The sequence below is a fragment of the Marmota flaviventris genome, chromosome 6 (assembly GCF_047511675.1).
Source record: "Marmota flaviventris isolate mMarFla1 chromosome 6, mMarFla1.hap1, whole genome shotgun sequence".
Classification (NCBI taxonomy): domain Eukaryota; kingdom Metazoa; phylum Chordata; class Mammalia; order Rodentia; family Sciuridae; genus Marmota; species Marmota flaviventris.
The window spans coordinates 47446402-47474269 of NC_092503.1; the positions used below are offsets into that span (position 1 = coordinate 47446402).

The 27868-nt window shown below is 35.2% G+C and overlaps 1 protein-coding gene across 1 annotated transcript; it reads left to right on the forward strand.

Annotated features, from left to right (window-relative positions):
* LOC139706021 (amine sulfotransferase-like) lies at positions 1-27868 on the forward strand. The gene is made up of 7 exons (XM_071613079.1): positions 1-384; positions 11483-11634; positions 13307-13515; positions 16812-16938; positions 17788-17882; positions 24801-24987; positions 27019-27868. The coding sequence occupies exons 2-7, from the start codon at positions 11493-11495 to the stop codon at positions 27138-27140; spliced, it is 882 nt and encodes a 293-aa protein (XP_071469180.1). The 5' UTR covers positions 1-384; positions 11483-11492; the 3' UTR covers positions 27141-27868.

Here is a 27868-nt window from a genome sequence, read left to right on the forward strand (position 1 = left end):
TGTGTATGTGCCTGCCTGAAGGCAGATATGGCTTCTGCATGTGCAAACCTAATTCTGCTAAAGCCCTAGCAACAAGGGTGTGCCTTATCTCTGTTGGCTCCTGCTATCTCCTCCATTCTAACCCCTCCTTCTTTCTCTATAAAAAGCCTATGTACACAATAAGAGTTGCTGGGCCATTTCGGCTGACTCAACTCCGGACTCTGTGTGATTTTTGGCCAGGCAGGGTGGCAGAGGCCGGGTTGTGACACTCATCTCATTAAGCCCTGGGGACACTAGCTGGTCTAGTGCTCTCTGCTAATCTCTATCAGAGGGCAGTTCTGACAGCTCTGACAGCTGGTGCCCCGTGTGAGGAGGGAACTTCGCTGATGAGCAATCAGTCTACGGGTGAGTGTACCCACATAAGTTATGGGGCAGTCTTCTTCAAAAAATGATCTCTCCCTTCAATCCCTCGGAATCCTCCTTAAGAGTAGAGGTCTCGAGATTTCTGACACTCAGGCGTTTAAGACCTGGGAGACTATGGTTAAGGCTGCTTCCTGGCTACCAGAGAGTAATTTATTTGATTGGGAGACCTGGGATAGGATTGAACAGCTGGTCCGAAAAGCCCAGGTTAATCGGGGTGAAATTCCTCCTCTTGGAGTTTATCCCATCCTGTCAGCCCTTAAGAGTTGTTGCCCTCCTAGTAGGTCGTGTTCCACACCAGAGGTCAAGGGCCCGCAGCTAAGGGAGGCACTCGGGACAAGATCTATTCCCCTAGGAGACCCTGACCACACACCTTCAACTGAAGCCAGTCCTAAAAGGGAAAGGGGCGATGAGGAGTCCGGGGAGAGCCAAAATGCAGGACCCTTGGACCCCTTTGATGCTGCTCCATGGCCTCCTAGACAGGGAAATTCTCTCCACCCTCCATTACCTAGTTCTGAATCCTCTCAGAACCCTTTTAAAGCATCCACCAGCAGCCCTGGCAGGTCACCCTCTGCCCTTCCTCCACCATATCTGAACTCCGGACCGAGGCTGTACTCCCTTCTAAGGCTCAAAGTCTCCTACCGGTTGCTGGCTCCACACGGAGTCAGAACCCCGCTCACAGCTTAGTTCAGGGCCATATCAATTATTTCCTGTTAATATTAATCCAGGTGGTAATCGCCCTGCAGCCTGGTATCCCTGGGATCCAGGTGATCTCAAGGAGTTACTTCAGGGCTTTGCCCATCAACCATGCACCTTGGCAGATTGGAGGGCTTTGGTCCTGGCGATTCTTCCTGCCCGGACAATGGGCAGCCAACTCCTTGTTGTTTGCCTCACCATGGTAACCATGGGGTGCCTGGTGGAAAGAGCAAGTTTCCTGGTCCCACCTCCCACACTTTGGTGGGCTTCTAATTGATTCTTCCACAGTCACTCAGACAGAACTTCTAGTCCCGCCTTCCAATCACTAACCTGTATTTTCTGTTTCAGATTGCTTCCAGAGCTGCCCAGAGCCCATATTTTTAAGAATGCCTATCTGTAAATGCTAACGAAAGATATTTTTTTCAGACAAAATTTAATTCCACAGGTTTCTATGTTGCAGCCCTAAATTTAAGTTAGTTCTGAGTTACATAACCTGACTTTTGGGGCTGGGGATGTGGCTCAAGCGGTAGCGCGCTCCCTGGCATGCGTGCGGCCTGGGTTCGATCCTCAGTACCACATACAAACAAAGATGTTGTGTCCGCCAAAAACTAAATTCTCTCTCTCTAAAAAAAAAAAATTAAAAAAAGATAACCTGGCTTTTCTTATAGTTGTGTTACTAAATAATCTATTAATAAGAGATATCTAACATGCTTGTTTGTATTTAACTTTAATTTTGGAGGTTATGGAGATGCATTTGCTCGCCACAGGAACAAAGCCAGCAATGTTCCTGTAATGACCAAAAAAAACCCTTATTCTAATTCCTGACTATAAAAAATAAATATGTATACACAAGGATCTTATTTCAGTTACATCAAGTGACATCACATAAAAGAGTGCACTCCTAGGTAAAAATAAATTGAAATGGATCCAAGTATTTTAAAAACCACGTGATTACATAAAGTTAATACAATTATAAGTTATGTCCTTATTCTTAATATAATCTGTAAAATAATTAGCACATGTCTAATTGTTTAGTTAATATATATTTGCCTAATTTTTTTTTTAACAGAAAACTCGTAATTTATGTTTTATACGTACATTCATCAGATACTCTGCCTTTTCAGTTACAGATATTTGAGATAAATGTATTTACTATAAATTTGCTTTTAAGTGAAAATACAATCTTCAAGTAGTTTCTAATTCTCAAAGTTATTGTTCAAACTCAAAACATGATAAACAAATATAATTCTTTTTTATTTATTCATTTTTTAATAATTAGTTGTTCAAAACATTACATAGTGCTTGACATATCATATTTCATACATTTGATTCAAGTGGATTATGAACTCCTATTTTTACCCCGTATACAGATTGCAGAATCACATCGGTTGTACATCCACGTTTTTACATACTGCCATACTAGTGTCTGTTGTATTCTGCTGCCTTTCCTATCCTCTGCTATCCCCCTCCCCTCCCCTCCCCCCATCTTTTCTCTCTACCCTAACAAATATAATTCTGTCTACAAAACATCTAAGGATTTAAACTACATTTTTATTGATATTTTTCTTATCAAAGTACAATAATTTGTTTATAGATTCTAAGGTTTCCAGAAATTATTCCAAAGTATAACCAGAAAAAAAAATTCTAAAAGAAAAAGATGCTTCAACAAAGAGAAAGCACACATTGGATCCGAACAGGCAGAAAGAAATCAACATGCTACTCCTGTAGTTCCCCTTACCATGGGGATGCTCGCAGGGACTGCAGAACAATATGCCTCAGGGATACAACAAGCTGCCATTCCCCCCACTCACTCCTCTCTTCTGTCAGTGCCCACACTCAGACCCACCAGGTCCTCTTGCCAGCTAACTCAAAACTCAAACAAGCTGAGTAGAGCCCTCAGACCCCCGTATCAGAGACCTGATGAAAATGGCCTTTAACATTGCTTTGTCATCACTGAAAACAGGTTACTAAGAATTAAAGTCCCTTACAGGCTTTTTGGGATATTCACTCTGGTCTTCCCCTCTGCTCTACCTGTTCAACTGCTCAAGTTTTCCTTGCTAGGAAAATCCCAAACCACTTTCCCATTATTCTTTTACATCTCCTTCCTCATTCTCAGATCCACCAGAGCTGCTCTCAGCCCTGCCTTCCCCGTCTTCCCCCTCCCTACCCAGGCCCACAAAAAGTCTTAACTGACCTTCTCCAGAAATCTTCACCATGGCTGATTTTAGGACTTTCAGCAAAAGAATCCCTATAAAAGAGTTCAGTGTAGATAAACTTCCTTTTTTTCGTGTTGCCCTGTTTTACTTGGCCACTGGCTGGAAAAATCAGTGCTCCAAAAGCTAGACACTCCCTTACTAGTTTTTCACAAAATATGTAAATAAGGCCTCTGGCCTTGAGCTGGGCTTCACAGTGATGGCTACATTTCTAAGATAAGGGAGTTATCAACTAGGCTCCATGGTAACAGCTGGCAGGATGAGGAAAGAAAGGAAAGAAAAAGCTCTCCCCCTCCCAGGTGTCCTTGAAAAGTTAACTTGCCCAGAACAGAAATAAAACAAAAAACAATAAACAAAAACTGCTTTTTGTCAACAGAGTGATATTGTTTTGTCTTGATCCATCATGGCCACAGAGTGGTCTTGTCTAATCCTAACGTTATGTAAGATTGATTATGTTTAATAGGAGAACAACCAGACTTTGTCATGAGTAGCAGAACAGTTTGTCTGATAAAACTGGCCTCATACTCACAGCAGGGCCTGGCTGACAGGCCCCAAAGAGGAGACAAGATACTGGAAGATAATATACTTTCTTTAATATGAAGAGAAAAACTGGGCACAACCCCAAGGACATCACATAGGGCAGGTATTTCCCCAGAAGTAAGTACTACAGTCTTAGCTGATGTTGCTGATGATTCTCAAATTACATCAAGGACACCCAGCACCCTGAGTGATACAGAGAAGTGAAGAATCTCCTTACATAAGAAGATCCAATTGAAAAACTTGAAATGTGAAGGATGAACAGCTTAAAAAGAAACCATGAAACCTTGATATGGCATTCCTGCTCCGTTAGATGGCTTTTTGCCACTGTGATAAAATGTTTGACAAGAACAGCTTAGAGGAGAAAAAATTTATTTTAGGCTCATATCTTCAGAAGTTCAGTCTATAGTCTCTTATTTAGTATGAGAAAACTGGTGTAAACTCAAAAAACTGTTGCAAAGGGCAGAGGTTATTTCATAAAATGGAATAGTCTAGTGAATAGGTTACAACTCTCATAATCTAATCATTTCACCTCTGAGCATTCCTGTATTGAGTATTGCAATGAGCTTATTGGGAGACACCTTATATCCAAACCGTAATACCAGCCTAGGAATTTTGCTTCAGTTTAAGTAGGATGGAGTGAGGGAGAAAGGAAGCTCCAAGTGTCCTCTATAACATAAAAAGATTGCAAGCTAATCATCATCTTTGTCATAGTTGATGAACCAATATTGATACAGCATTTTTAACTAATGTCCACTGTTTACATTAGGGTTCATTGTTCATGTTGAATTTGTTTTATAGTCTGGACAAATGCATCATGAGTCCAGCATTCAAAGTTCATACGGAATAGTTTCAGTAAAAATCCTATGTGCTCCACGTGTTAACCTCTCTTCCTTAACCCAAACCTTGGAAACCACTAATCTATTCACTATTTCTATTGTTGCCCTTTCCAGAATATGCTATAATTGGTATTGCACAGTATTTAATCTTTTTGGACTGATCTTTTTGCACCTTTTGCATTTAAATCTCCTCCTTGTCTTTTCATGATTTCATAGCACATTACCTTTTTCACTAAATAATATTCACATTATTTATGAACAGAACCAGTTTTATTTCTTTCTTGTCAACAAGTATACATTTCATTTCCTTTACTTGTGTAATTGTATTATCTAGACCACGTAGTACAATAGGAGTGATAAAGGCACATTCTTACTTTTCTGTTAGGATAAAATAATTTATTTTTCTACCATTAAGTACAATGCTAGATGTAGGCATTATTTTTTAAAGATATTTATTATAAAATAAAGTCCCACTCCAATATTAAGTTGCTGGAGTTTCTTTTCAAAATGAGCGAGCATGAGATTTTGCGAAATACTTTTTCTATATTTACTGATAAAAGCATAATTTGTCTTCATAAAAATAAAATAAAGGTATTATGTCTACCTACAACTAAAAACTAAATGTTTAAAAAAAATTTGAGACTAAAATCATGTCCTTTTATTTCTATTTACTTATATGGGTATTTCCGTAGAATAATGACATTATCTAAAATAAACATAATACAATTATCAAAAGCAGGAAATGCAACATTGATTCAGTCCTATTATATAAACCACAAATATATATTTTAAAATGTTCAGTTGTAACAACAATATCCTATAGATTTTTTTTCTGTGATAGGATCAAATGCAACATCATGCATATTTATTAATTTATTTATATTGTGGTCTTGGGTATAGAACCCAGGGGCACTGTAACACAGAAGTACACCAGCAAGCTCTTCTATTTTTTATTTTGAGACAGTGTCTGACTAACCTTCCTGACTGCCCTCAATCTTGCAATCCTCCTGCCTCTGCCTCCCAAGTCACTGAAATTACAGGTGTACACCATTGTGCCAGACTATGCTTTGTATTTAATTGTCATGTCTAGCTAGTTTCCTTTATTCTAAAATCATTTCTGTCCTGCTTGCTTACTCCTTTTGGCATTGTTAAAAATAGTATATGGCATAATGGGTATTAATGAGTTTTTCTGATGTTTACTCATGATAGAATAAGGTTGAACTTTTGACAGGAATGCCCTGAATTCAATGTGCTCCCAGTGGTCAACAGGAGAAATGTAGGTTGGCTTAATGTCAGTATTAGGGATGCTACTTTGATTAAATTGGTTAAAGTGGTGTCTATCTGGGTTTTACCTAGTAAAATGACTCTTCTGCACTTTATTACATAAAAATTAATTATTTGACAGTACATGCTTTGAATACATGTAAATAACCTCTTCCTCATTCAAGCATTCCCTCCCATTATTTCTTCTATATTTACTTCTTGATATTTCAGTCCAAAGAGATATTTTTCCTTCTCACATATTTAATCATGCCTTCATTTTTACCAGTATCCATCAGAGATATTTTATCTACAGATGTGAGGCAAATCCATCCCATCATCTGTTTCTATATAGTCTGTGAAGGAAGAATGATTTTCCTTCATGAATGGAAAAGAATTAAAATAATTTTTTTCACATAAACATTATATGAACTCTAAATTTCAGTGTAATTTCATGAAGTTTCATTTTCAAAATGTTATGGTCATTCATTTAATATGTCTCTGATCACTTTTGTATTACATAGTCAGTTTGAGCAATTGTTGCAGAAACTACACCTGGCTGTCTACATGAACATTGCTTTGCACTGTTGCCTATCGCACTACAAGTCACAGTGATGTCATTGTAACACAACAGTGCTTCATGTGGCAGGTGTTTTGTCATACCCTGGTAGTTAGTTAATGTTTTAAAATCACCAGTGCATACTCAGTGTGTAAAAGCTAGAAGAGAAAGGTGTATTATGAATATTATTAAGGAAACACGGAGTGTGGATTACCTCTTATTAAGGAAGTTGGCAAAGCACCCATTTGGCTATCAAATGCTAAAGAACATAGTGTATATCACCATTATCAGATTAAGCAATCATCACAATATTCCCAAGTCACAAGAAAGAAATGTTTAGAAACATTTAGAAGCTTAAAACCCATCAAATTTCAAATTCTTAGTTTTGCAAATATTTCAACACAGGCTACTAAAGTTATTGAAAGTGTTATATTTTTTGCTCCATTTAAGCTTTTATAGGTGTTCCACATCTGATAGGATGGGACAAAATATTAAACATGGTTTCATAGATTCAACATCAGAAAATAGTCTGCCCTGCTTGACTATCAAATGAATCACTAAGATGTTGACTTTGATTACAGATTCATTTTTATTTTTATTTTTATTTATTTTTTTTTTTTTTGGTAAAAAAAATTTAATGAGATTTAATGGGTGAGGCCTACTAAAGAGTCTAGTCTTTGGAAAGAGGATATACTAATACTTTTTAAATGCATGTTTTTTTACAAAAAAGAAAAGGAAAAATGAAAATGATGCTGTAAACAAATTTCTCAGTATTCATTTGTGAGTCAAGCAAGGTAGGCTGTTTCCTGCTGTTCATTCAAGTAAACGAACTTTGATTAAAGCAGTTGAAGACATGTGCCCAGAGAAAATAAATTTACCTAACATCACACTCCCCTTCCAAAATGAGTGCACTCTAATTTTCTACACATGTATTGACAAGAACTGTTATAAATTAGTGTTATCTTTGCATCTGTTAAAAAAATTAGGGACTTTTTTTCTTTCTTGTTGATAACATCTGAATACTATTTTGTTCTTGCCCCTTGTCCTGAAAGGCCTAAAACTTTTAATGTATGTCTCAGCCAGTAAGGTTTGTCTTACCTTTATATAAACTCACATTTCCTTATTGTACTGAAAAGGTTGTGATCTATTCTATGATTATGTATTGCAAAATTCGAATTGTTCTTGAAGTGGTCAGATGTGATACCTGCAATCTGGCTCTGGTGTCCTTTTGACTTTTTCATTATTCTTTGTGTAAATCTTTACACTGTGGTACAAGATGTCCCACATCTATCCTTTCCTGCCCCACCTCTGCACTCAGCCATTGCTCTGGATTCCTCTCAGGCCGCCTTACTTGCTAGATGCACATAACATCTAGCAAGAAGGGAAGAAGGGAATCAAAATGCTGCCTCTGCTCATGGAAGCAGCTGTCTTATTCACTTGGCTGTTATTACTGACTGGTCTAGATGTCTCACAGCTGATAATTATTGGGAGTCAGGGAGAAAAAGAGGGAAGAGAGGAAGGCAAAAGATTCCAAGAACCTCAAAAGACCCCCTTATACATTCGGTTCATTAAAATTTGTATAATAAAAGAAATTCTTATTGAGCCTGTCATAATAATAAATAGAATACTCCTATTGATTTCTACTTTTCATGCTGTATTTATTTTCACAAAATGGACTATTTTAGAAACTCTAATTTGACAAATATCATGAGGAATAAGAGACAGGTTTAATATTTATAAACTGAAATTAGCCTCAGATTACACACTACTTTCTAACCAGAAGGAATTTTATTTTGAAAAGATTCAAGATCTCTCCTAGGTTCAAATTCTGTATGTAGTGGGAACTTGAGAATCAATCATTAGATAATCATTATCTAAGAGCAGATTTTATGAGCAACAAAAGACTGAGGAATGACTCAATTTTCCATGAGAAATGGTAGAAAGACCTGAGATGAATCATAGTTATTTGTGGAAAACAAAAAGCTAACATCTATCATTAAAATGAATAACAGCACATTGATTAGAAAAGGCAAACTCTATGTGCACTGGAAAACAAATTTATGTTCTTTTCGAGTTTATATAACCCACTTGTAAGTTTATATAACCCCTAGAGCCTTCTGTAGCCACTGCCAGTCAAACAAGAGAAAAAACAAACTGGGTGAGATTATGCAAGGAAAGATCTTAAGAATGATCACCAGCCCCTGAGATGGGCTGGAAAGACAGACTTAACCATCATTAAGGTACAAGGAAGCTGTCCTTGAAGATTTCAAATGTGTCTTTGTGTTTGTTTCATAATTGCTGTAATTCAGTAAATGTGCCCTCTCTTCTTCTGAAATTTTTAAAGTATCTCCAAAGGTTTGATCCCTTTAAAAAAAAACCTGGGATAACCTGATATGCTTTCCACAGTGTCAACAAAATCTTACCCAATTTATAAGAGCTGAGTTACTCAGTCAGGTTCTAGAACACTACTCACTGGCCAAAACAAACTCCATAGGGACTATTTATTCCTCAGTGACAGAGCAGTTCCTGTCAGCTTAAAATTTTTGTGACAGCTGGTTTTCCTTCAGCAGCTGATCTCAACAGTGAGTAATAACAGAATAGTTTCTGAGCCATTGTCAATTCTCATCCTGTTTTGCATGAGAGACAAATATCTGTATTGACCTCCTTTTCTCCCTAATTATCTATGAACACCCCCACCCCTTTTCTTTCGGACTTCCATGAAGGAATAAGAAGGAGACACAGAAAGGCTTGCTACTTACACAATTTCCTTCTCCTACATGCATCAAAGACATGCAAACTATACTGAGTAGCCAGAGGGCACCTACCTGAATCCTCTTTACATGCAGCTTTCTCCTTTGCTTCTGTGATACCAGAGCTCTCAAAATTTTCTCTCCCCTCAGACTGACAGTTGAGTGACTAAATAGAAGAATTCGGAATGTTTGCAGATGCTGCCTGATGCTCTTTCTCATCACTCATAGTTTCTGGAACCCTTTGTGAAATTTCAAAGGGTGTGTGGATGGTGTTACTAGCTGTTAGGAAGGATGCGGTAGGGATCACACTTCATTTTTGTCTTTCTCCTCAACTTATATCTCCTACTATGGGCATCTCCATTTATCCATGTGATGCAGTATAAATTCTACCTCACCACAATTTGAAGGCTGATTTCTCCAAGGTTTTTCCTAGGAAATGCAGGATGTCAATATCAAAATAGCTCTCCATCTGCCTGCATTGAAAACAATCTTTTGATGCATCAGCCCAGCTCTTCTGTCCCCAGGACTCAATATTTCATGTTTCCTAGATGTCAACTTAATGAGGGGAAACCTCTAGCAGCTTAGTAGGGCCTTAATTTTATCTTTCATTTGGTAGCCAAGAAACCAATCATGAAGGCATCACCCAGGTGAGTCTAACATTAATCATTTTCTGTTCTTATTCTGGAAAAGACTAAACTCTGAATTCCTCCTATTGATCAGGTAACTTGGATTGTTTGTAAAGAACTCAATGTTATTTCTTGACATACAATTTAAACAAAGCCATATTTGCAGCTTTTTAGCAAATTCAGTTTCTTGGCATGCACAGAATTAAAAAAAAAACCTGAAATCTATATTGATTCTAAATCTACTATTAGAACTTATGGGATTGTCTCAATCATGTAACCTTCAAGAAAAGATTTCTCAGGAAGAGCAAATAGAAATGCTTGGCTGGTCTGAATTTTGTAGGTATTTTGACCATGGAAATATACATGGAAGCATTCCTCTTGTGAGCACACTCAGAGAGGGTAACTGGAACTCTGTTTCCCACCCTTAGAATGCCCTGAAATTTCTCCTAGGAACTAGTAAGAGAATGAATACATGTGCAATGTATAGCTGCTGTGGCAATGCCCCTAGAGTCTTATTAGCCTAGACCTTGATCTCAGGCACACAGCTCCTGGGACAAACACAATGTTTCACTGAGCCTAAACCTCTCCACATAACAATAACTTTATACAGTGGACTTTCTTGAGAGCTACATAAAACACCTAACATTGCACATTGCAATTTAGTATGTAGCTGAGGATTAGCTGCATAATGTTGCTAAGTCTGTAATACAATGAACAATATGTACTAATGATGCCAATGACCTGAAGTAACCTATGGATATAAATAAATATATATGGCAGCTTGGCCATTCTGCCATCTTTCCTCCCTTTGCATCTTGCCTCTATGTCTCCCTTTTTGTTCTCATTACAAAATTTTAATTGTATTTATCTTTACATTGTTTGCTTTCCATTTTTGTTTTAGTTTATTATTGAGATTCATATGATTTCTGATTTTAAAATCTCCTACTGTAAACTAGGATAACTTTCATGAAGTAACTTGTAACTACGAGGGCAGCATTTCTGAAGTAACAACAATTTAAAGAGCAAAGCATTTTCATTTTTCACTTTCAACAGCATCTCAGATCCCTATATTCAGAAGTTTCTTTCAGACGCAATGAGTTATGCATACTCTAGAAAAACATTAGAAATAAAAGAATATCCATTGAAGAATTTCTTATTTCTACAACAATCAAAAAATATAAGCAATAAAAATGTAAAACACTAAGAATTTCTGGATAAAAAGTATGAATTCTCTGGCCAAATTATCCCTTCTCCAATCTTTCCAGTTCAGCTAGCTGGACAAGTTTAAATAATTTGGTTGACTTCTCTGAGTTAATTCCTCTTCTCTATGTTGAGGATCATGGTATCTGTTCCTCAGGGACTTTTAAGAAGAGTTGTCTCACTTTTCAGCATTTCTGCTGCCTCATCTTTAAAACACTGATGCTAGCAACACAGCAATGTTGGTGTTTTGTGAAGTTTTAAATCATTCATATATGTGCTGTGGTTAGTGTCATTAATATGTTCATACACATCAGTTATTGCAATAGTGCTAGGCATATATTGACCACTCAATAACTATTATTCACTTCTAAAATAACTTGATATTATATGTTTGCACTTGTAGGTGAAAAATTATGGACAACACAGAGGAATACTTATTTGAATTTAAAGGCTACAATTTTGAAAGGTCTTTAGTTAAAATGCATATAGTACGAAGTGCAGATGATTTTGAAATTAGAGATGATGATGTCTTCATAGTTACCTATCCAAAATCTGGTAAGTGTAAAGAGTGCCCTCATGATAGTAGATTTTTCCTAAGTTTGGTGTGTGTGTGTGTGTGTGTGTGTGTGTGTGTGATTGTGTCTCTGTGTATGTAAATGTGCTCAGACATCAACAGCAGCCTGACCTACATTTATATATCCATTAGGAATCAGAAAAAAAGTTAGCTAAATCTCAAATCTATACTACCAAAGCTCATTTGCAATAGATATATTGTCAATTCTGTTAAATATATATATATATATATATATATATATATATATATATATATATATATATATAAAGAAACCAAATACTGAGCCATGAGCAGGTACTGGGTAAAGGCTGACCTGTTGGCTTGGTCTGTTGGACAGACCTGAGACAGTCCAAACTCATCTTTTATCTAATTTGTAAATGCTTCCTGAGTTGGAAGATTTATCTTCCATAATTATACATGTTCCAAGATGTTTCATTTTCTTGAGAAGTATTCCATGTCAGCTGAGTTCCACTGAAGATTCTCAAAAACGTTTTCAACCAGTAAGTTCTACTAGAAAATGAAATAAGAATGATTTTGAGATTTGTGAAGATAATCATTACAAAGAAGTGGTAAAACACAATCCTGTTGGGCTAAACAAATACTAATAATAGTAATAGTGACTTCTACTTCAGCAGGGCAGGATACTTGGCTTGGTTTGAGTTTTTACAGTGGCCCATGCAGACTAAGGAGTAAAGCTGTAGTTATTAAGATTTTACATACAATGTTTTGCTTATTTATAGTGTGTTTTCCCCAGAACACCACAAAGAAGTTGATCATACATGATTAGGCCAAACAAGTGAATAAAATGATATATATATATATATATAGATATATATATATAGATATAGATATATATATATATATATATATATAGATAGATAGATAGATAGATATAGATATATATATATATATATATATATATATATATATATATATATATATATACACACACTCATGTCAAGTTCTGCTATTTCCTGACATCCTTGGATGCTTAAATAGTTTACAAAACCACCTTACATGGTAAAGAGAAAAGGAGGGGAAAGTGAACTCGCTATAATTTTGTTAATTTGTCTATAATTCTAAAGAGTAAAGTTCTGAAAAAGGAATTTCATGAAAGAAAAACAGGTACCCACAAAATATAGTCAAAAGGGACTCAGTAGCCAATAACATATTTTAAGAAAATATAGAAGAAATAAGCTCCAAGATTCCAAACATAAAAAATGACACAAAGAGGGAAATGCTAATTTCCCTGATGTGAATAGTGCAGGGTGTATGCATGTGTGGAAATATCACACTCTACCCCATCAATATGTAGAATTATTATAAGTTAAGGAAAAAGTTAACAACACGTAAAAAGACCTAACATGGAGCAGGAAACAGAGAAGGAGAGGCAGAAATAACCCAAATCATCACTATCATGGAATCAGAACAAACACAGCTCTTCAAGAGATAAAGGAATTTAGAGTCTTTGATTTTATCTTTATTAACTTTAATGTTTCATAGAAACAAAAATGAAAGTTGGACAAAGTTGTTGGCATACATAGAGTGTTTAAAAGTAAAGAAAGCTCAAATGATTTTATGGTGAATGACACTATTGTTGACTTAAATTTAATGACTAATTGAGTTTGAAAACAAGATGATTTATTTTTTCAGGTACCATCTGGACACAGCAGATACTAAGCTTGATTTATTTTGAGGAGCATCGTAACAGAACTGAAGACATCAAAACAATAGATAGAGCTCCCTTCTTTGAATACAATATTCACAATTTGGACTTTATCAAAATGCCATCCCCTCGCCTCTTCGCTTCCCACCTCCCATATTATTTAGTTCCAAAAGGTCTGAAGAACAAAAAAGCTAAAGTATGTCATACAGCTTAAATTTCTCTCTCTCTGTTTTTTTTTTTTTTTTTTGCACAAACAAAATAACCTACTTCAAATAGATTCCCCAACCTCACTAAACCACAGTTTTCCAAATGTTACAATCATTGTATGTTTAGGATATTGCCTTCCACAATAAAAATATACAAATGTCCTAAAAACTATACCTGTAACAAGCAATTGTGGATATAATTTGCAATTTATTCTATAGCATATAACAAAAATTCTTTCACATTCACCATGAATGCCATTCTTTTTTATGGTTTCATAGAATTTATTGTGTGCTTTGCAATAATTAATGTGTATTTGATGGACAGGTAAGTTGCAGCCAATGGATGTCTTGTGTTGTAATAAACATTCCTATAAAGGCTTGCAATTTAATTCTCATGCCATGTTTCAATTAATGTGAAGTTTACAAATTAAAATGTCTTATATTTTAAGTGTTGACAGGGATTATCTACCTGTTTTTATGATATATGAATTATACTTCATCAAATACCATGTAGGAATGCCTCTGTCCTCACATGCTTACTAATAATGGGAATTATCAAATTTGTCTAATATGCTAAGTAAGAAAGTAATCTCATTTTTGAGTGATTTAATCTTTCAATTTTAATATGATTATCCTTTTATATATTTTTATAGGCCTTTAAATAACCTTTTTATTCTTTGTCCGTATTTCTTTAGGTTGTCTTATTTACTGTTTGTGGAATATTTACTTGGGGCAAAGTCTTCCCCTTTAAAAAGAAAAGACTTTCCTGAAAAACGGTTTAAAACTTTTAACCTTATGTAACCCAACTCTTAATACTTCTTTCCTGACTTCTGGTTCTAGTGATTTACTAAGAAAACACAATACCCACAACAAAGATTATGTAAATACCCTCCAGCTTTTTCCTAGCTAACATTATTTTTAACCTTTTTTTTGGAGTTGGGGGATATGGGATTGAACTCAGGGTCACTCAACCACTGAGCCACATCCCCAGCCCTATTTTGTATTTTATTTCGAGACAGGGTTTTGCTCTTTCATTTCATTTCTGTGGTTATATATTTTCAGCACCTCTCTTTTTTTTTTTTTTTTTTTTTTTTTTGAATTTTTTAATATTTATTTTTTTTAGTTTTTGGCGGACACAACATCTTTGTTTGTATGTGGTGCTGAGGATCGAACCCCGGCCGCATGCATGTCAGGCGAGCGCGCTACCGCTTGAGCCACATCCCCAGCCCCTCACCACCTCTCTTTTTGAGGCTGGCTCTGAACTTGTGATCCTCCTGTCTCAGCCTCCCAAGTAGCTGGGACTATAGGCTTGTGTCACCAAGCCTGGCTATATTAAAACCTTCTTAGGATTATAAATTAAATCGTATACTGCTTATTATATGATATATGAATATTGCATTATACTTGTCCCAAGAGTCACTAATTGACACAGAATAGTTTTTTAAAATATTCTGTGTCAATTAGTAAGGAAAAGTTTTCTATCAACTTTTTACAATATAGTGTAGTTCTACAATGCTTGTCAAATGTGGATTTTAATTTAAGAGACATTTGTTCTGGGAAAACAGACATTGCAAAATACCAACGTTCTTCGAGCTTCATTCTATGGCTCTATTTTATCAGGTCTACTTTAATACCATCAATATGTACCTTTTATTATTCTTTTTACCCACTTGTAGATATTTAACATAGAAAAAAGTATAACTTTTTAATAATCTTGTCAATTTACTCCAATTTGTGGTTATATATTTGCATTCATGCTGCAATGATAAAAATTTTATATTCTCCTATTTTTAGATTTTCGGGATATAAGGAGTTTCCTATTTTACTGGGTTTTCACCCTCTGAAGAACTAGCTTTTTTTCTGGATGAATACTTTCATTTTAATATTTGTCTCATTTTAGTATATATCTTTCCATCTTCTTTAATTGAAGGTTCAGTTTACCTATTTCCAGTATTTATTTTTGTCAATATTAACATTTTAAAATGAATATCACTTTTAGTATAACTATGGATATGATTTTGTTAATATTTAAAACTCTGTTATTTCAGTTTTACTTTTATAATTGGTTTCAGCTCTTTTGAGATTTTTTTAGTTTGAAAGTGTTTGTATAGTTTTCTATCATGGGCAATGGTGTTTACATATTCTAATTTTTGAAATTTATTTAAAAGTTAATTGTCAATTGCATGATCAGTTTTCAAACATGTAATATGTTTCATACATGAGAAAAGGAGATAAACTTTCTGTGTTGGATACTTATACAAATTTTAAAAACTAAATGAAATAAAATTTTAATAATCAATTTTATAAATTTATTTTTGCTTTTATTGTTATGTTAAAGACAGTTCTCTGTAAGTGTTCTACTATGATTGTGGCTAAATCAAAATACTTACAGATTTACTGGAACTTTTCCATTAAAGTTTTTCTATTATGAGCATCAGTGGACAAAAGTTCTTTTCTGTTGGTCTTTGAAAACAAATTATGAGACATCCTGTTAAATCAATTTTACTTAATTTCATTTTGTTCCTTATTCTCTAATTCTCTGGGACTTTGCCACATGTTTGTTCTTGACTTGAAATGCCAATTCCATTGCTGCATAATATAACTTCTGAAAGTAGTTCTATCAGATCTGTACTTTCTCTTCATAGAAAAATTAGAATATTCCAGAATTTGCATATCACTACATGCTTTTATTCGTGTTCTTGAGAATGGCCTTTGGGCACATATGCAGGAATTCTCCTAGAATATATATCCAAGTAGGGAACTGCAAAGCCAAAAGTACAAGGATTTTCAGTTCTATGGGATGGGGCTATATTTTCTGAAGAAAGCAGGTGTATCAGTTCCTGCTAAATTGCTAATGGACATGTTTTGACTTCCTCCTAGTAATGATACATATCAGAATTTTAAATTGTTTCAATGTGTTATTTATGAAGAGATATGTTAAAGTGATCTTAACCTACATGTCCATACTCAGTAATGAGATTAAGCCTGTTTTGAAAGGTTATTGACAATAATTATTGTGTATTCTGTGAAAGGCCTTTTTTTGGTTCAACTTTTCATTAGTGGTATTTTCATATTAATTTTTTATACAGTTTCTGTCCTATAAGTAAAAGAATTTATTTCAACACTTTTTGTAATAGAGAAAAATGGGGAGAACACCTAATTTTCCATGACTAGAAGAATGGATTAAGATGATTATGATTCATTCAGCTAATGAATATGATGCAACTGTTAAAATCTTGAAATAATATGCTGGAATTGTTAATATTATTTATAATTCTTCCTGCAGATTCTTTATATCTACAGAAATCCTAAAGATGTTTTGGTTTCCTATTTTCATTATTCAAATTGGGTGGCTATATTAAAGAATTCTGAAACTTTTGAGAATTTTATGAAAATGTTTCTAGATGGACAAGGTAACTATGAGTTTATTTATCAAGGAACTTAGGGAAGATATTTAGAGAGATGGAAAAGGGCAATTGTAAAATGGATGCTCTTGAGTAGTTACTATGACACATCAACTTAGTCTGCCACCCAGTGGCCTTTCCTTCCTTGCCAGGACCGTGTGGGTCTTGTCAAGTTTTCAAAGGCATGTTGTTTAGGAAACATTTTGACCAGTCCATAAAAGGCTTACAAATATTCTATCAATTTAAACTAGCTACAAATACAATTAAAACAATACATTCCAGAATCGCTAATGATCAGGGTGTTTGTGTACTCTCTCCTGGACCTGTGGGAAGCCTTCTAGGGCCATGGTGGAGTTTATCACTCCACTACTGATGAGGATTGAAAGTTGCAAGGGACTTGTAGTGAGAAGTGTCAGGATCTCACTCATTTAAAGATTATATTCAGGTTCTGTCTCATTGTAAACAGGTAGCTTTGCTATCCAGAAATCTTAGAGAATGAGAAGAAAAATGGACATGTGTGTTTTCTGGTGGATATAGGAAAGTGGAGGAACTTGCTTTAAAGAAATCTGATTTAAACTTAGACCCAGGGGCATTCTCATTTTTTTATTGCTGCCTTCCTACATCCATAAGGTCGCTTTTCATGGTCACTTCTCTATGAAAACCATGATTGTTCCCCTAAGCATTAATCATTTCAAAACTGTAATATAGTTGTTCAGTGGTTGGGCCTTTATTTTTGTTTTTGTGACTATAAGGAGGAAAAGACAGAATACTTTGCTATTCAATAAGTGCAACATCTCCACCTTGTTACTAATTATTTTTTTATTTTTATTTTTTTTTTACTAATTATTTTTTGCACAGTGGTGGGAAGTTGTTGGTTTGATCACATAAGAGGCTGGTATGAACACAGACATGACTTCAATATTCAGTTCATGAGCTATGAAGATATGAAAAAGGTAATAAGAAGTATTTTTAAAAATCCTATTTATTAAACCTTTTTTTCTCCTGGTTTCAGGAAAACTCATTCTCCTAGTCATTTTCATACATATTTCATAGGCTTTTGGAGGGCAAGTGGGGGTTCTAATTTCCTGCTTATCCATTAATTATTACTGGTTTTCCTCAAGGGTGTCTTCTCACTACACACAGTCACCATGGTTATCATGTAACAACTGTAGCATTAAAGGCAACCTCAAATATCTAGGATACCAATCTTGTAAATCATTTTTATTAATATTAATTACGTATTAAAGGGTTTTGTTATCTGATTTATATATGACAATATAACATGCACTGATCATATTCAATCTCCCTTCTTCCACTCTCTTACCTCCCCTTCGCCCTGGACCCTTCATAGGCCCTAGTATTCACGATTCTACTTTCAGTCATTATTTGTTGTTGTTCTCACGTGTGCCTCTTGCACTACTTGTCTTTCTATGTCTGGCTTATTTTATTCAACATGATCTCCTCCAGTTCATGAATTTTGCTGGAAGATTTCATTTTTTATATCTGAATAATAGTCCAGTTGTGTGTGTGTGTGTGTGTGTGTGCACCATATTTTCTTTATGTGTTCATCTTTGATAGACACCTAGGCTGAATCCTTATCTATTGTGAATAGTGATACAATAAACATGGGCATGTGAGTTGTCTCTTGTATGGTGACCCTGTTTCTTTTTGATACATACCCAGGAATGTAACAGTTGGATCATACAGTAGTTCTGTTTTTAGTTTTTTTTTTCTTTTTGAGGATACACCATACACCAAACATTTTCCATGGTTGTTATACTTAAGAAAGTTCATCAGGGAACACCATGACACTGGGGAAAGAAGCCACTTTAAAGACAGGATAATTGTTGCTATAGATGAGGGTGAGGCCTGTGAGGCACATTCTTCCTGTTTTTTAAAGAGAATCTTAAAACTAGTTCTCATGTGAAGTCATAGGATGCTTATATGCTGGTGAAAGTTTCAAAACTGCCTGAAAATTTTGTGTAATTCAAACATAATACAGGTAAAGTTTATTGTTCTGTGGTCTCTGGTTGGTATGCTGATTCATTAGTACATCATCTATTCAGTTATTTAAAAAATCACTGAATGATTGCTCTGTGACTGGCACTGAATCTTGAGTAATAGATGACTGAATCTTTTATAGACAGAATTCATAATCTATCAGGGAAAACAGGTACTCACCAAGCTAGTATATGTAGTTCAAAAGTAATAAGTGAAATTATTAAGGAAAAGTCTAACTACAATGTCAATGTGCATATGTACTGAGAATAGCTAGTATAGTTGATGGTCTTTTTTTTTCTGAAATAAATAAATAAGAGCTAACAGAAAGAAAAGAAATGGGAGAGACTTATAAGGAAAAAGGAAAATACATGAGACCTTTGAAGACCTAAGGGAAGAACTTGAACAATGTGGAAGAGATGAAAGATTAATATAGAGGGGTTTTGTAGGAGCCAGATTTTATAAGATCTGTGGGCTATGTAAATGAGAGTGATTTCTTTAAAGTTAAAAGTAGACAAGAGCCTCTTAAAGAATTATTAAGAAGGGTAGCCATAGAATATAATTCATATTTTTGAATATTACTCCCATTCAGAGTTGAAAAGGAAAAATAGTGAGTATAAGGAATCCAGTACACACACAGACCAGTGTGTTAATCCACTGAACATCAGTGCTTCCTTGGATTGAAGTAATGTCATTATGAATGAAGAGAATACAGAGTTTTGAGGCACAGTTAAGATGTAAAAAAAAAAAAAAAGGGATTGCACAAAGGACAAATGATAAAGAGAGAGGTATCAAGGATGCTTCCTTTATTTCCAGTTGGTGCATGTGTGCAGATAGTGGTCTCATTCGTGAAGGTGTTTAGGGCACTCTGAGGCAGGGTTGGGTTAGAGGGGGATCAGAGGAGCTTGAATATGACGTTGTTTTTGACCTGTGAAGATTAAAGTGATTTAGAAGAAATCAAATGAATAGAGTGAGAAACAAATGAAAAATACAAATCAAAACTCAAAAAGATTTCTGCCTTTAGATATTAATGCCATTAATTTGAACATCATCACTATAAAGAATATAATGGCAGTAGCTTGGGAGGCTGAAGCAGGAGGGTTGAGAGTTCAAAAGTAGCTTCAGCAATTTAGTGAGGCTCTAAGCAACTCAATGAGACCCTATCTCAAAATAGAATATAAAAAGGAATAGGGATGTGGTTCAGTGGTTAAGGGGCCCTGGATTCAATTCCCAATACCAAAAAGAACAAAAGAATGTATGAGAAGAATGAATGTGGATAAAATTGATTGGGGTAGGATGGAGTAAGGAAGTAAAGGAGAGAAGGAATATAGACCTTGGTCAACTCAAGTTTTCCGCTTTACAGCTCTTTCTAGAGAAACCGCACAATGTTGTCAAAAATTAGATATTAAGGGCTGGGGTGGTGGCTCAGTTGGTAGAGTGCTTGCCTAGCATGTGTCAGGAACTGGGTTCTATTTTCAGCACCGTATTTAAATAAATGAATAAAATAAAGGTCCATCAACATGCAAACAATATTTTTAAAAAAAAAAACATTAGGTATTCATCAAAGTTGGAATACGTTTTGGAGTCTTCCTTTGTCTGCTGCTTCCCTTGGAAATGTCTTGGTAGTTTTACAAAACACTGCCCATGCCTGCTTCTCCAGTGATAAACCCAGCAAGACGTATAAACTCAGGGCAGTTTCTCTCAGAGGATTTTTCACATTTCTCACTTAATTAGTAGTAGTAGCCCTAGAACCTTAATGACTATGCAGGATTATTTTCTACTTTCCTGTCACAAGTAGAGTCGAGTGGTATATAATTGAACTAGAAGCAATTATAACTATCATGTTTAAAGATTCATATTTAGGTGGAAAAAGTCAAGTTAAAAGACCAATAATTCATTATCATATAATGAGGATGGAGGTTACCATTGGGGGAAGGACAAGGTTTAAAATGAGGAAAGGGTGTTTATTCGGGGGTTCTGGAATGCGTGTCATTTTCACATGCATATTTTAAAATATAAAAATTCTGGAAATACTTTAATTTATCTTAAGAGAAATGATACTCCCCTTTGGAGGGAGTCTAATATGAGAGAGTTAATCATTCCCATCCTGTTATCTTTTCCTTCAACATATTGGAACTGGCTGATGCCTCTAGGAAAGAAATGCATATATACCTGAAGGGTGTGGGGCAGTTGTCTTTGGAGACCCCACAAATACAGTGGTAAAGAAGAGAGCTGCCCATTGTGTTACATGAAAAACCATTTTGTGGAATATGGCTAGAATATTGAACAGTAATAGGTAGTAGAATTAGGGAACGGCTGGTGTTCTGAAGAACTGGCCAAAGTGCAAGACTGTAGCAAGACCTAGAAAAGAATCTCTGAATCTATGTTATGATTTAGATATGACCTGTCCCCCAAAAGATCATATGTGAGACTATGAAAGAAAAGTTTAGGGATGATATATGATAGGATGATAAATGGCCTGATCTAATCAAGGCATTAATCCCCTGAGTGGTAATTGTAGGCAGGTAGGTAGGGTAGAGCTGGAGGAGGTAGGTCATCAGGGATATTCCTTTGAGGTATAATGTCATGAGCTGATTGGAGCTCTCTCTGCTTCCTGGTGTGATGTCTTGAGTTGTTTTTCTCCACCACATTCTTCTACCGTGATATTCTGACTCACTTCAGGCCCTGTGGAATGGAGCCGGCTGTCTATGGACTGAGACCTCTGAAACCGCAAGTCTCCAAACAAACTTTGCCTCCTTTAAGTTTATTCTTGTCAGATTTTTTGGTCACAGCAATGAAAAACCTGACTAAAACAATCTGTGTTTCATCTTCCATTAAAATTATTCACTGAAGTCTACATTTCGATTAACAAGCTGGGGTTTATCTGATACTTTGGTTAATAATAGTTAGCTTTTGGGGAAAGATTTTAATTTTATCTCTTATTTCCTTGTATGTGACAAGTATAGCTGTTTTGAAATTCTTTCAGATAATTTCTACATTTGTAACATCTATAGTTCTATTTTTATTGTCTTTTTTATGCTAGAGCTTGTTCACATTTTCTTATCCCTTTGTATTCATTTATATCCTGATTTTATTATTTTTTTTCTGCACCCAAGTTTGGTGTAGAAATAAGTTAATAACTGTGGTGTGGGAGACCAACCTTGCACATGACTGAGTCACACTCCTCCTCTGGGTGCTGAAGTGCTCAATCACAGAAATGTGGCAGAGCTTTCCCCACCCTTCTTGGGTTCAAGGATTGGTGTCTCCTGCATGGGTGTGTCTTGCTACAGCCCCATGGGTGAAGCTATGCTCACCTGTTCTTTTGTAATATAACCCCTTGCCCTGTTTAGGATAGAATCTTCCATGGAAGTGCCTTGTGTGTGTCCCCTTCTCTTACTGTGCCTTTGGGTGTGGCCTACCCAGGTGTCAGTCAACCTGGTGACAGTGGACATCATGAACATAGACTCAGCCCCCTGAAACCTGACCCCTTGCCTCATTTGAATAGCTTCTCCTCAATAAAAGGGGTCAGGGCATGTGCACTCTCTCTCTTCTTGTGGACCCTTAAGGTCAGAGGAGCCATCACAGTGACCCCAAAGAAAAAGGTATTTGTGTCCCTTGTGTGGTTATTTTGCACAGCCCAGTTAGCCCAGTTCAACTTAAGTAACCCCTGAGCCTTTTCTGTGGACCTGTTATTTTTATTCATCCTCTCACCCTACATTTTTTCCCCTACAAGAATACAGCTAACATACTCAGGAAGTTAGCAAGGCCCTGTATCCTCTGTCCCCAACCTGCCAACCCATCTCCATTTCTTGTGAGCACATAGTGTATCGAGCACTTTGAAGTTCACATTTCATAGGGGTAGGGGATTCAGGTTTCTTTAGTTGAGGGCTCATTTTTTTAATTTTATTCAGAAAAGAAATCCTTGCTTCTTGAATTGAAAGAAAAGTTCCTTTCTCATGAAAATTGTTATAACCTCTTTGAGATACAGTTTTTCCAGTTAAGTAGTCTTGCCTATAATAATTCTGTTTAGGTTTTATCCTCCCACTGAAATTTTTACTTGTGATTAAATATCCATGACATAAAGTATATTTTTTACTTGTGATAAAATATCCATGACATAAAATATGCCACTTTAACGACTTTGAGGCTGGTACCAGGGATTGAACTCAGGGACTCTCAACCACTGAGCCACATCCCTAGCCCTATTTTGTATTTTTTTAGAGACAGGGTCTCACAGAGTTGCTTAGCCCTTGCTAAATTGCTGAGGCTGGCTTTGAATTCGCCATCCTTCTGCCTCTGCCTCCTGAGTCCCTGGGATTACAGGCATGAGCCACCGATCCCAGCCTGCTTTAACTATTTTTTTAAGGGAACGGTTGTGTGGCATGAAGTATGTTCATATTCTTGTGCCAACATCACCACTCTCCTACTCTAAAATGAATTCATATTGCAAAACTGAAACTCTATATTCACAAGGCTATAATCCCTCATTCTCCACTCTCAACCCCTTGTAGGCCTTGTATAAAAACATTCTACTTTTTTTGTTTAAGAAGTTGATTAGTCTTAGACTATCATATCAGAGGAATCATACAGTATTTGTCCTTTTTGACTGGCTCATTTAACTTAACTTACCATAATGTCTTCAGGGTTCATGCATTTGTAGCATAATTCCTTCCTTCTAAGGCTGAATAATATTCCAATGTACATATGTACTACATTGTATTTGTGTATCTAATACATATACATACATACACATCACTTTTATATTCTGTATTGTGAATAATGATGTATGAACATGGTGTACAAATCTCTCTCTGAGACTTTAACTTTCAATATTTGGGGTACATACACAGAAGTGGATTTGTTGGGTCATATTGTAATGCTGTTTTTAGGTTCATACTATTTCCATTGCATTTGCAGCATTTTTATATTTCTACCAACATGCATAAATCTTAATTTTTCTGGGTCAATGGTCTTATTCTTTTCTGTTGTGGTTTATATTTAATAATAAAAATATTGAAATAAAAAATAAATAAAACATTTTAAAATTAAAAATAATAATAGCCTTCCTAATGGGTGTGAAGTGGTACCTTACTATAGTTGATTTGCATTTCCCTAATGATTAGTGATGCTGAGCATCATTTCATGTACTTATTGGACATGTGTATATCTACTTTGAAGAAATCTCTATTTAAATCCCTTGCCAATTTTTAATTGGACTGATTTTGTTGTTCTTGTTGATTTGTAAGAATTCTTTATGTATTCTGGGCAGTAGAACTTTTTAGATATTTGGCTTCTTATTCTACAACTTAAATTTCTTTGTTCTAATGTCTTTTTTGTTTTATTTTTTGTTTTTTTGTTTGTTTGTTTTGGTGTGTGTGTGTGTGTGTGTACTTGGGGTTTTCAATGTAAAAGATAATCTTATGCGCTAACAGGGACCACTTCATTTGCTTTATTTTCTATTTCAGTACCTTTTTTGTTTTTATTGCTTAGTTGCTCCAGCTAGTATTTCTAGTATCATAATAAATAAAAGTGGAAAAATGGAGTTGAACTTATTCCACATCTCAGATGAAAATCTTTCTCTTTTAGTTGAGTTTGCTGTTAGCTATTCCATATAAGACTTTTTCATGTGGAGGTAGTTTCCTTCCATTGCAGATTTATTGAGGGTTTCATCATACAAAGATGTTGGGTTTTGTTAAATGTTTTTTTGTGCATCAATTGAGATAATCATGTCAGTTTGTTTCCCCATTCTCTTCTCATAACAAACTGCATGGTTCATATGATGACACTTCTTTGCATTCCAGCAATCAATTTCACTAGAATATGAAAATGTTGTGTGTTTAGCTGTAACTCATGCATACTCATGACTCTTTCAGGACCTCAGAAGTGCAGTGCTGAAAATCTGTAGATTTCTTGAGAAAGAACTTAGTGAAGAAGTCGTGGATACTGTTGTGAAACAGGCTTCATTTCAGAACATGAAGACTAATCCACAAGCAAATTATCATGATATTGTAAAACAGGAACTTGGAGTGAGAAACAATGAAGGAAATTTTCTGTGCAAAGGTACTGTTGAGTAGTTCTTAGTAGCAAGATGTAAGCTGTCATTCAAGTCCTTGATACCTAGGAGAAATAATAAGTGCTTCCATTATGTCTCTCCAAGTAACAGTGACATTTGGAACCTAGAGAAATTAAGCATCTAATTGAGAGTAGGTCTGAAGTGGTTTTCAAGAAACCTAAGTGTTTTAGTATACAAACTGACACATTAACTTGCTTAATTAATATTGCCTTATTTCTAAGTCACATGAGCCTGGTCAGGTATATTAAATGAGAATAATAATCCTTATTTTCCCTTTTTTCTTCTAGAATAATCTAAGGAGTAAACTTAATGTGTGTTTTGCTGTGCTGGGAGGAGGTTTGGATTACTGTGTTCCCATGTGTCCTCACAAAGAGTGATATCTTATTAGTGCTATCTGCTATGAATTCAGTTACTTCAAAAAGTCCTTGAAATCGTTTTTACTGTGATCTTATTACATGCTTGAAGTAGTTGTCAAGAATGAATATTATTTTCCTTGTAACTGATACCCTTTAAATTCAAATTATTATTATTATTATTATTATTATTATTAGTAGTAGTAGTAGTAGTAGTAGTATAGTAGTACCAGGGATTGAACTCAGGGGCACTCAAGCACTAAGCCACATCCCCAGCTGCTATTTTGTATTTTATTTAGAGACAGGATCTCACACTGAGATGCTTAGAGCCTCACCCTTGCTGAGGCTGGCTTTGAACTCAACGTTCTCCTGCCTCAGCCTCCTCAGCTGCTGGGATTACAAGAATACACCATCACACATGGCTTCAAATTGTTAATTTTTAATTTAATCATTTAGTGTATAAACATTCTAAACACTTCACTTCTACTTTATTCACATTTTATGTCATAATTGGCTCATAATTTACCAATAGAATGATGGATATTAATTTATGAATAATTATATAAACATCTTATGGACGTTGCCCTAGATATTGATATATTTTAAAATTCTTTTCTTGATGACAATTATTATCAATTCTCCCTTTTCATTCCTCAGCTACAGTTGATAAAAAGCAATTCTCATATCCCTAAGAGCTTGTTATCTTTTCCAAAGGCCAATAATAATGTCTATACATGTGAACCTGATAGCTGGAAATGCCAAGTTATTTTTCACTTAAGAAGAATGGCATAATGTAATCCCTGCGGCTCAGAAGGCTGAGGCCCAGGAATGCAAGTTCAAAGCCAGCCTCAGCAAAAACAAGGTGCTAAGCAACTCAATGAGACCCTGGCTCTAAATAAAGTACAAAATAGTGGTGGGGACTGGTTCAGTGGTCGAGTACCCCTGAGTTCAATCTCTGGTACTCACCCCCACAAAAAAGAATGGCATAATGATGGTTTAATCTTGTATAAAAAAAAAGATGCAGAAAGAGAAGCTCTGGTGCTCTATATGACTTTGATTTTATAGGTTGAAAATACTTGAGTCTTGTTTGTTTTTTTTTTTTTTTTTCAAATTGAAAAAGAAAGAAATACTTATCTTGGAGGGTTTTAGTAAGAATTATATTACAGTTGATAAATGTGGTTCACTTAGTATGAGGTTCACTTAGTATATATACAGGAGTATATATATTAAGATACTTTTTAAATTATAATATATTCATATCCTCTATAGTTTTTTATTCCTAAGGATCACAGAGTGGGAAAGGCAAACATACGGGGAAGTAAATTTTCAATCTCTTTACTGCATTATTTTGTTCCTAGATTCTTTATTCAATCATTCCTGTGTAAGAAAAGATGAGGTCTCCAATCCTGTGGACCTGAATAAATATTTAGCTTGGTTGAAAAGAAATTAACCCATTAATTTCGAATTTTTAAATTCTGTGAACACAATAATATTCACATATTATTAGAAAGTTAAAAAAAATAGGTATATTGGTTGCTCCATTTAAATTTGACAGGTGTTCCACATCTGGGACAATAGGACACATGGGTTCAAATGGTTGAGACAGTCTTTAACATGATGTGTTCTTTATCCACCAAAGTGCCATTCATGTTCTTATCCCATTAGGTACCATTGGAGATTGGAAACATCATTTTACTGTGGAGCAGAATGAAAGATTTGACCAGATATTCCAAAGGGAAATGAAAGACTTTCCCCTCAAGTTCGTCTGGGATATAAATGAGGAGTAGAATTCTAATCAAACTATAAAAGAATCATATAAACTCTAATCAAATGCTATACCTTAACATACATAATAACATACGTAATGCCTATTACTAATTATAAAACTTCATTAACAAAATAAATAAACTATGCTTAGATCAGTTGCCATGAATTCTTTAAAATTTAAAAAAATTAGTTTTACTTTAATAATTAAAATTACAAATCAGAAATTAAATTGCTTTTGCAGCTTTGGTACCCTGCATGAAAATGGCAAAACAGAAAGCATAAAACATGACTTGCAAATATCTTCAGAAATTATTCTGTATTGTGTATTTTCCAATACCCACAATTAAATTCAGGATCAATTAAACATTAAAAATCATTTTATTCTTGTACTTAAATTTTAATTCTTTGGTTTCGAAATCAATGTGGATATTCAAATGTGATATAGAATAAATGGAGAAGTCCTATATAAACAGGTACTTCTTTTTAATAATTTAACAGATCACAGTTTGCACTAGATGAAAAAATAGTTTTTTCAGGCTGGTCAGGATGGCATGCACTTGTAATCTCACGACCTAGGAAGCTGAGGTAAGAGGATAGCAAGTTCTAGCCAGCCTCAGCTACATACAGAGACCCTGTGTCAAAAGTTTTAGAAAAGGAAAGGAGGCTTGGGGATATAGTTCAGTAGTAGAACTCCCCTGTGGTTATTCCCCAGTACTGTAACACCACCGCCACAACAACAAAGTTCTAT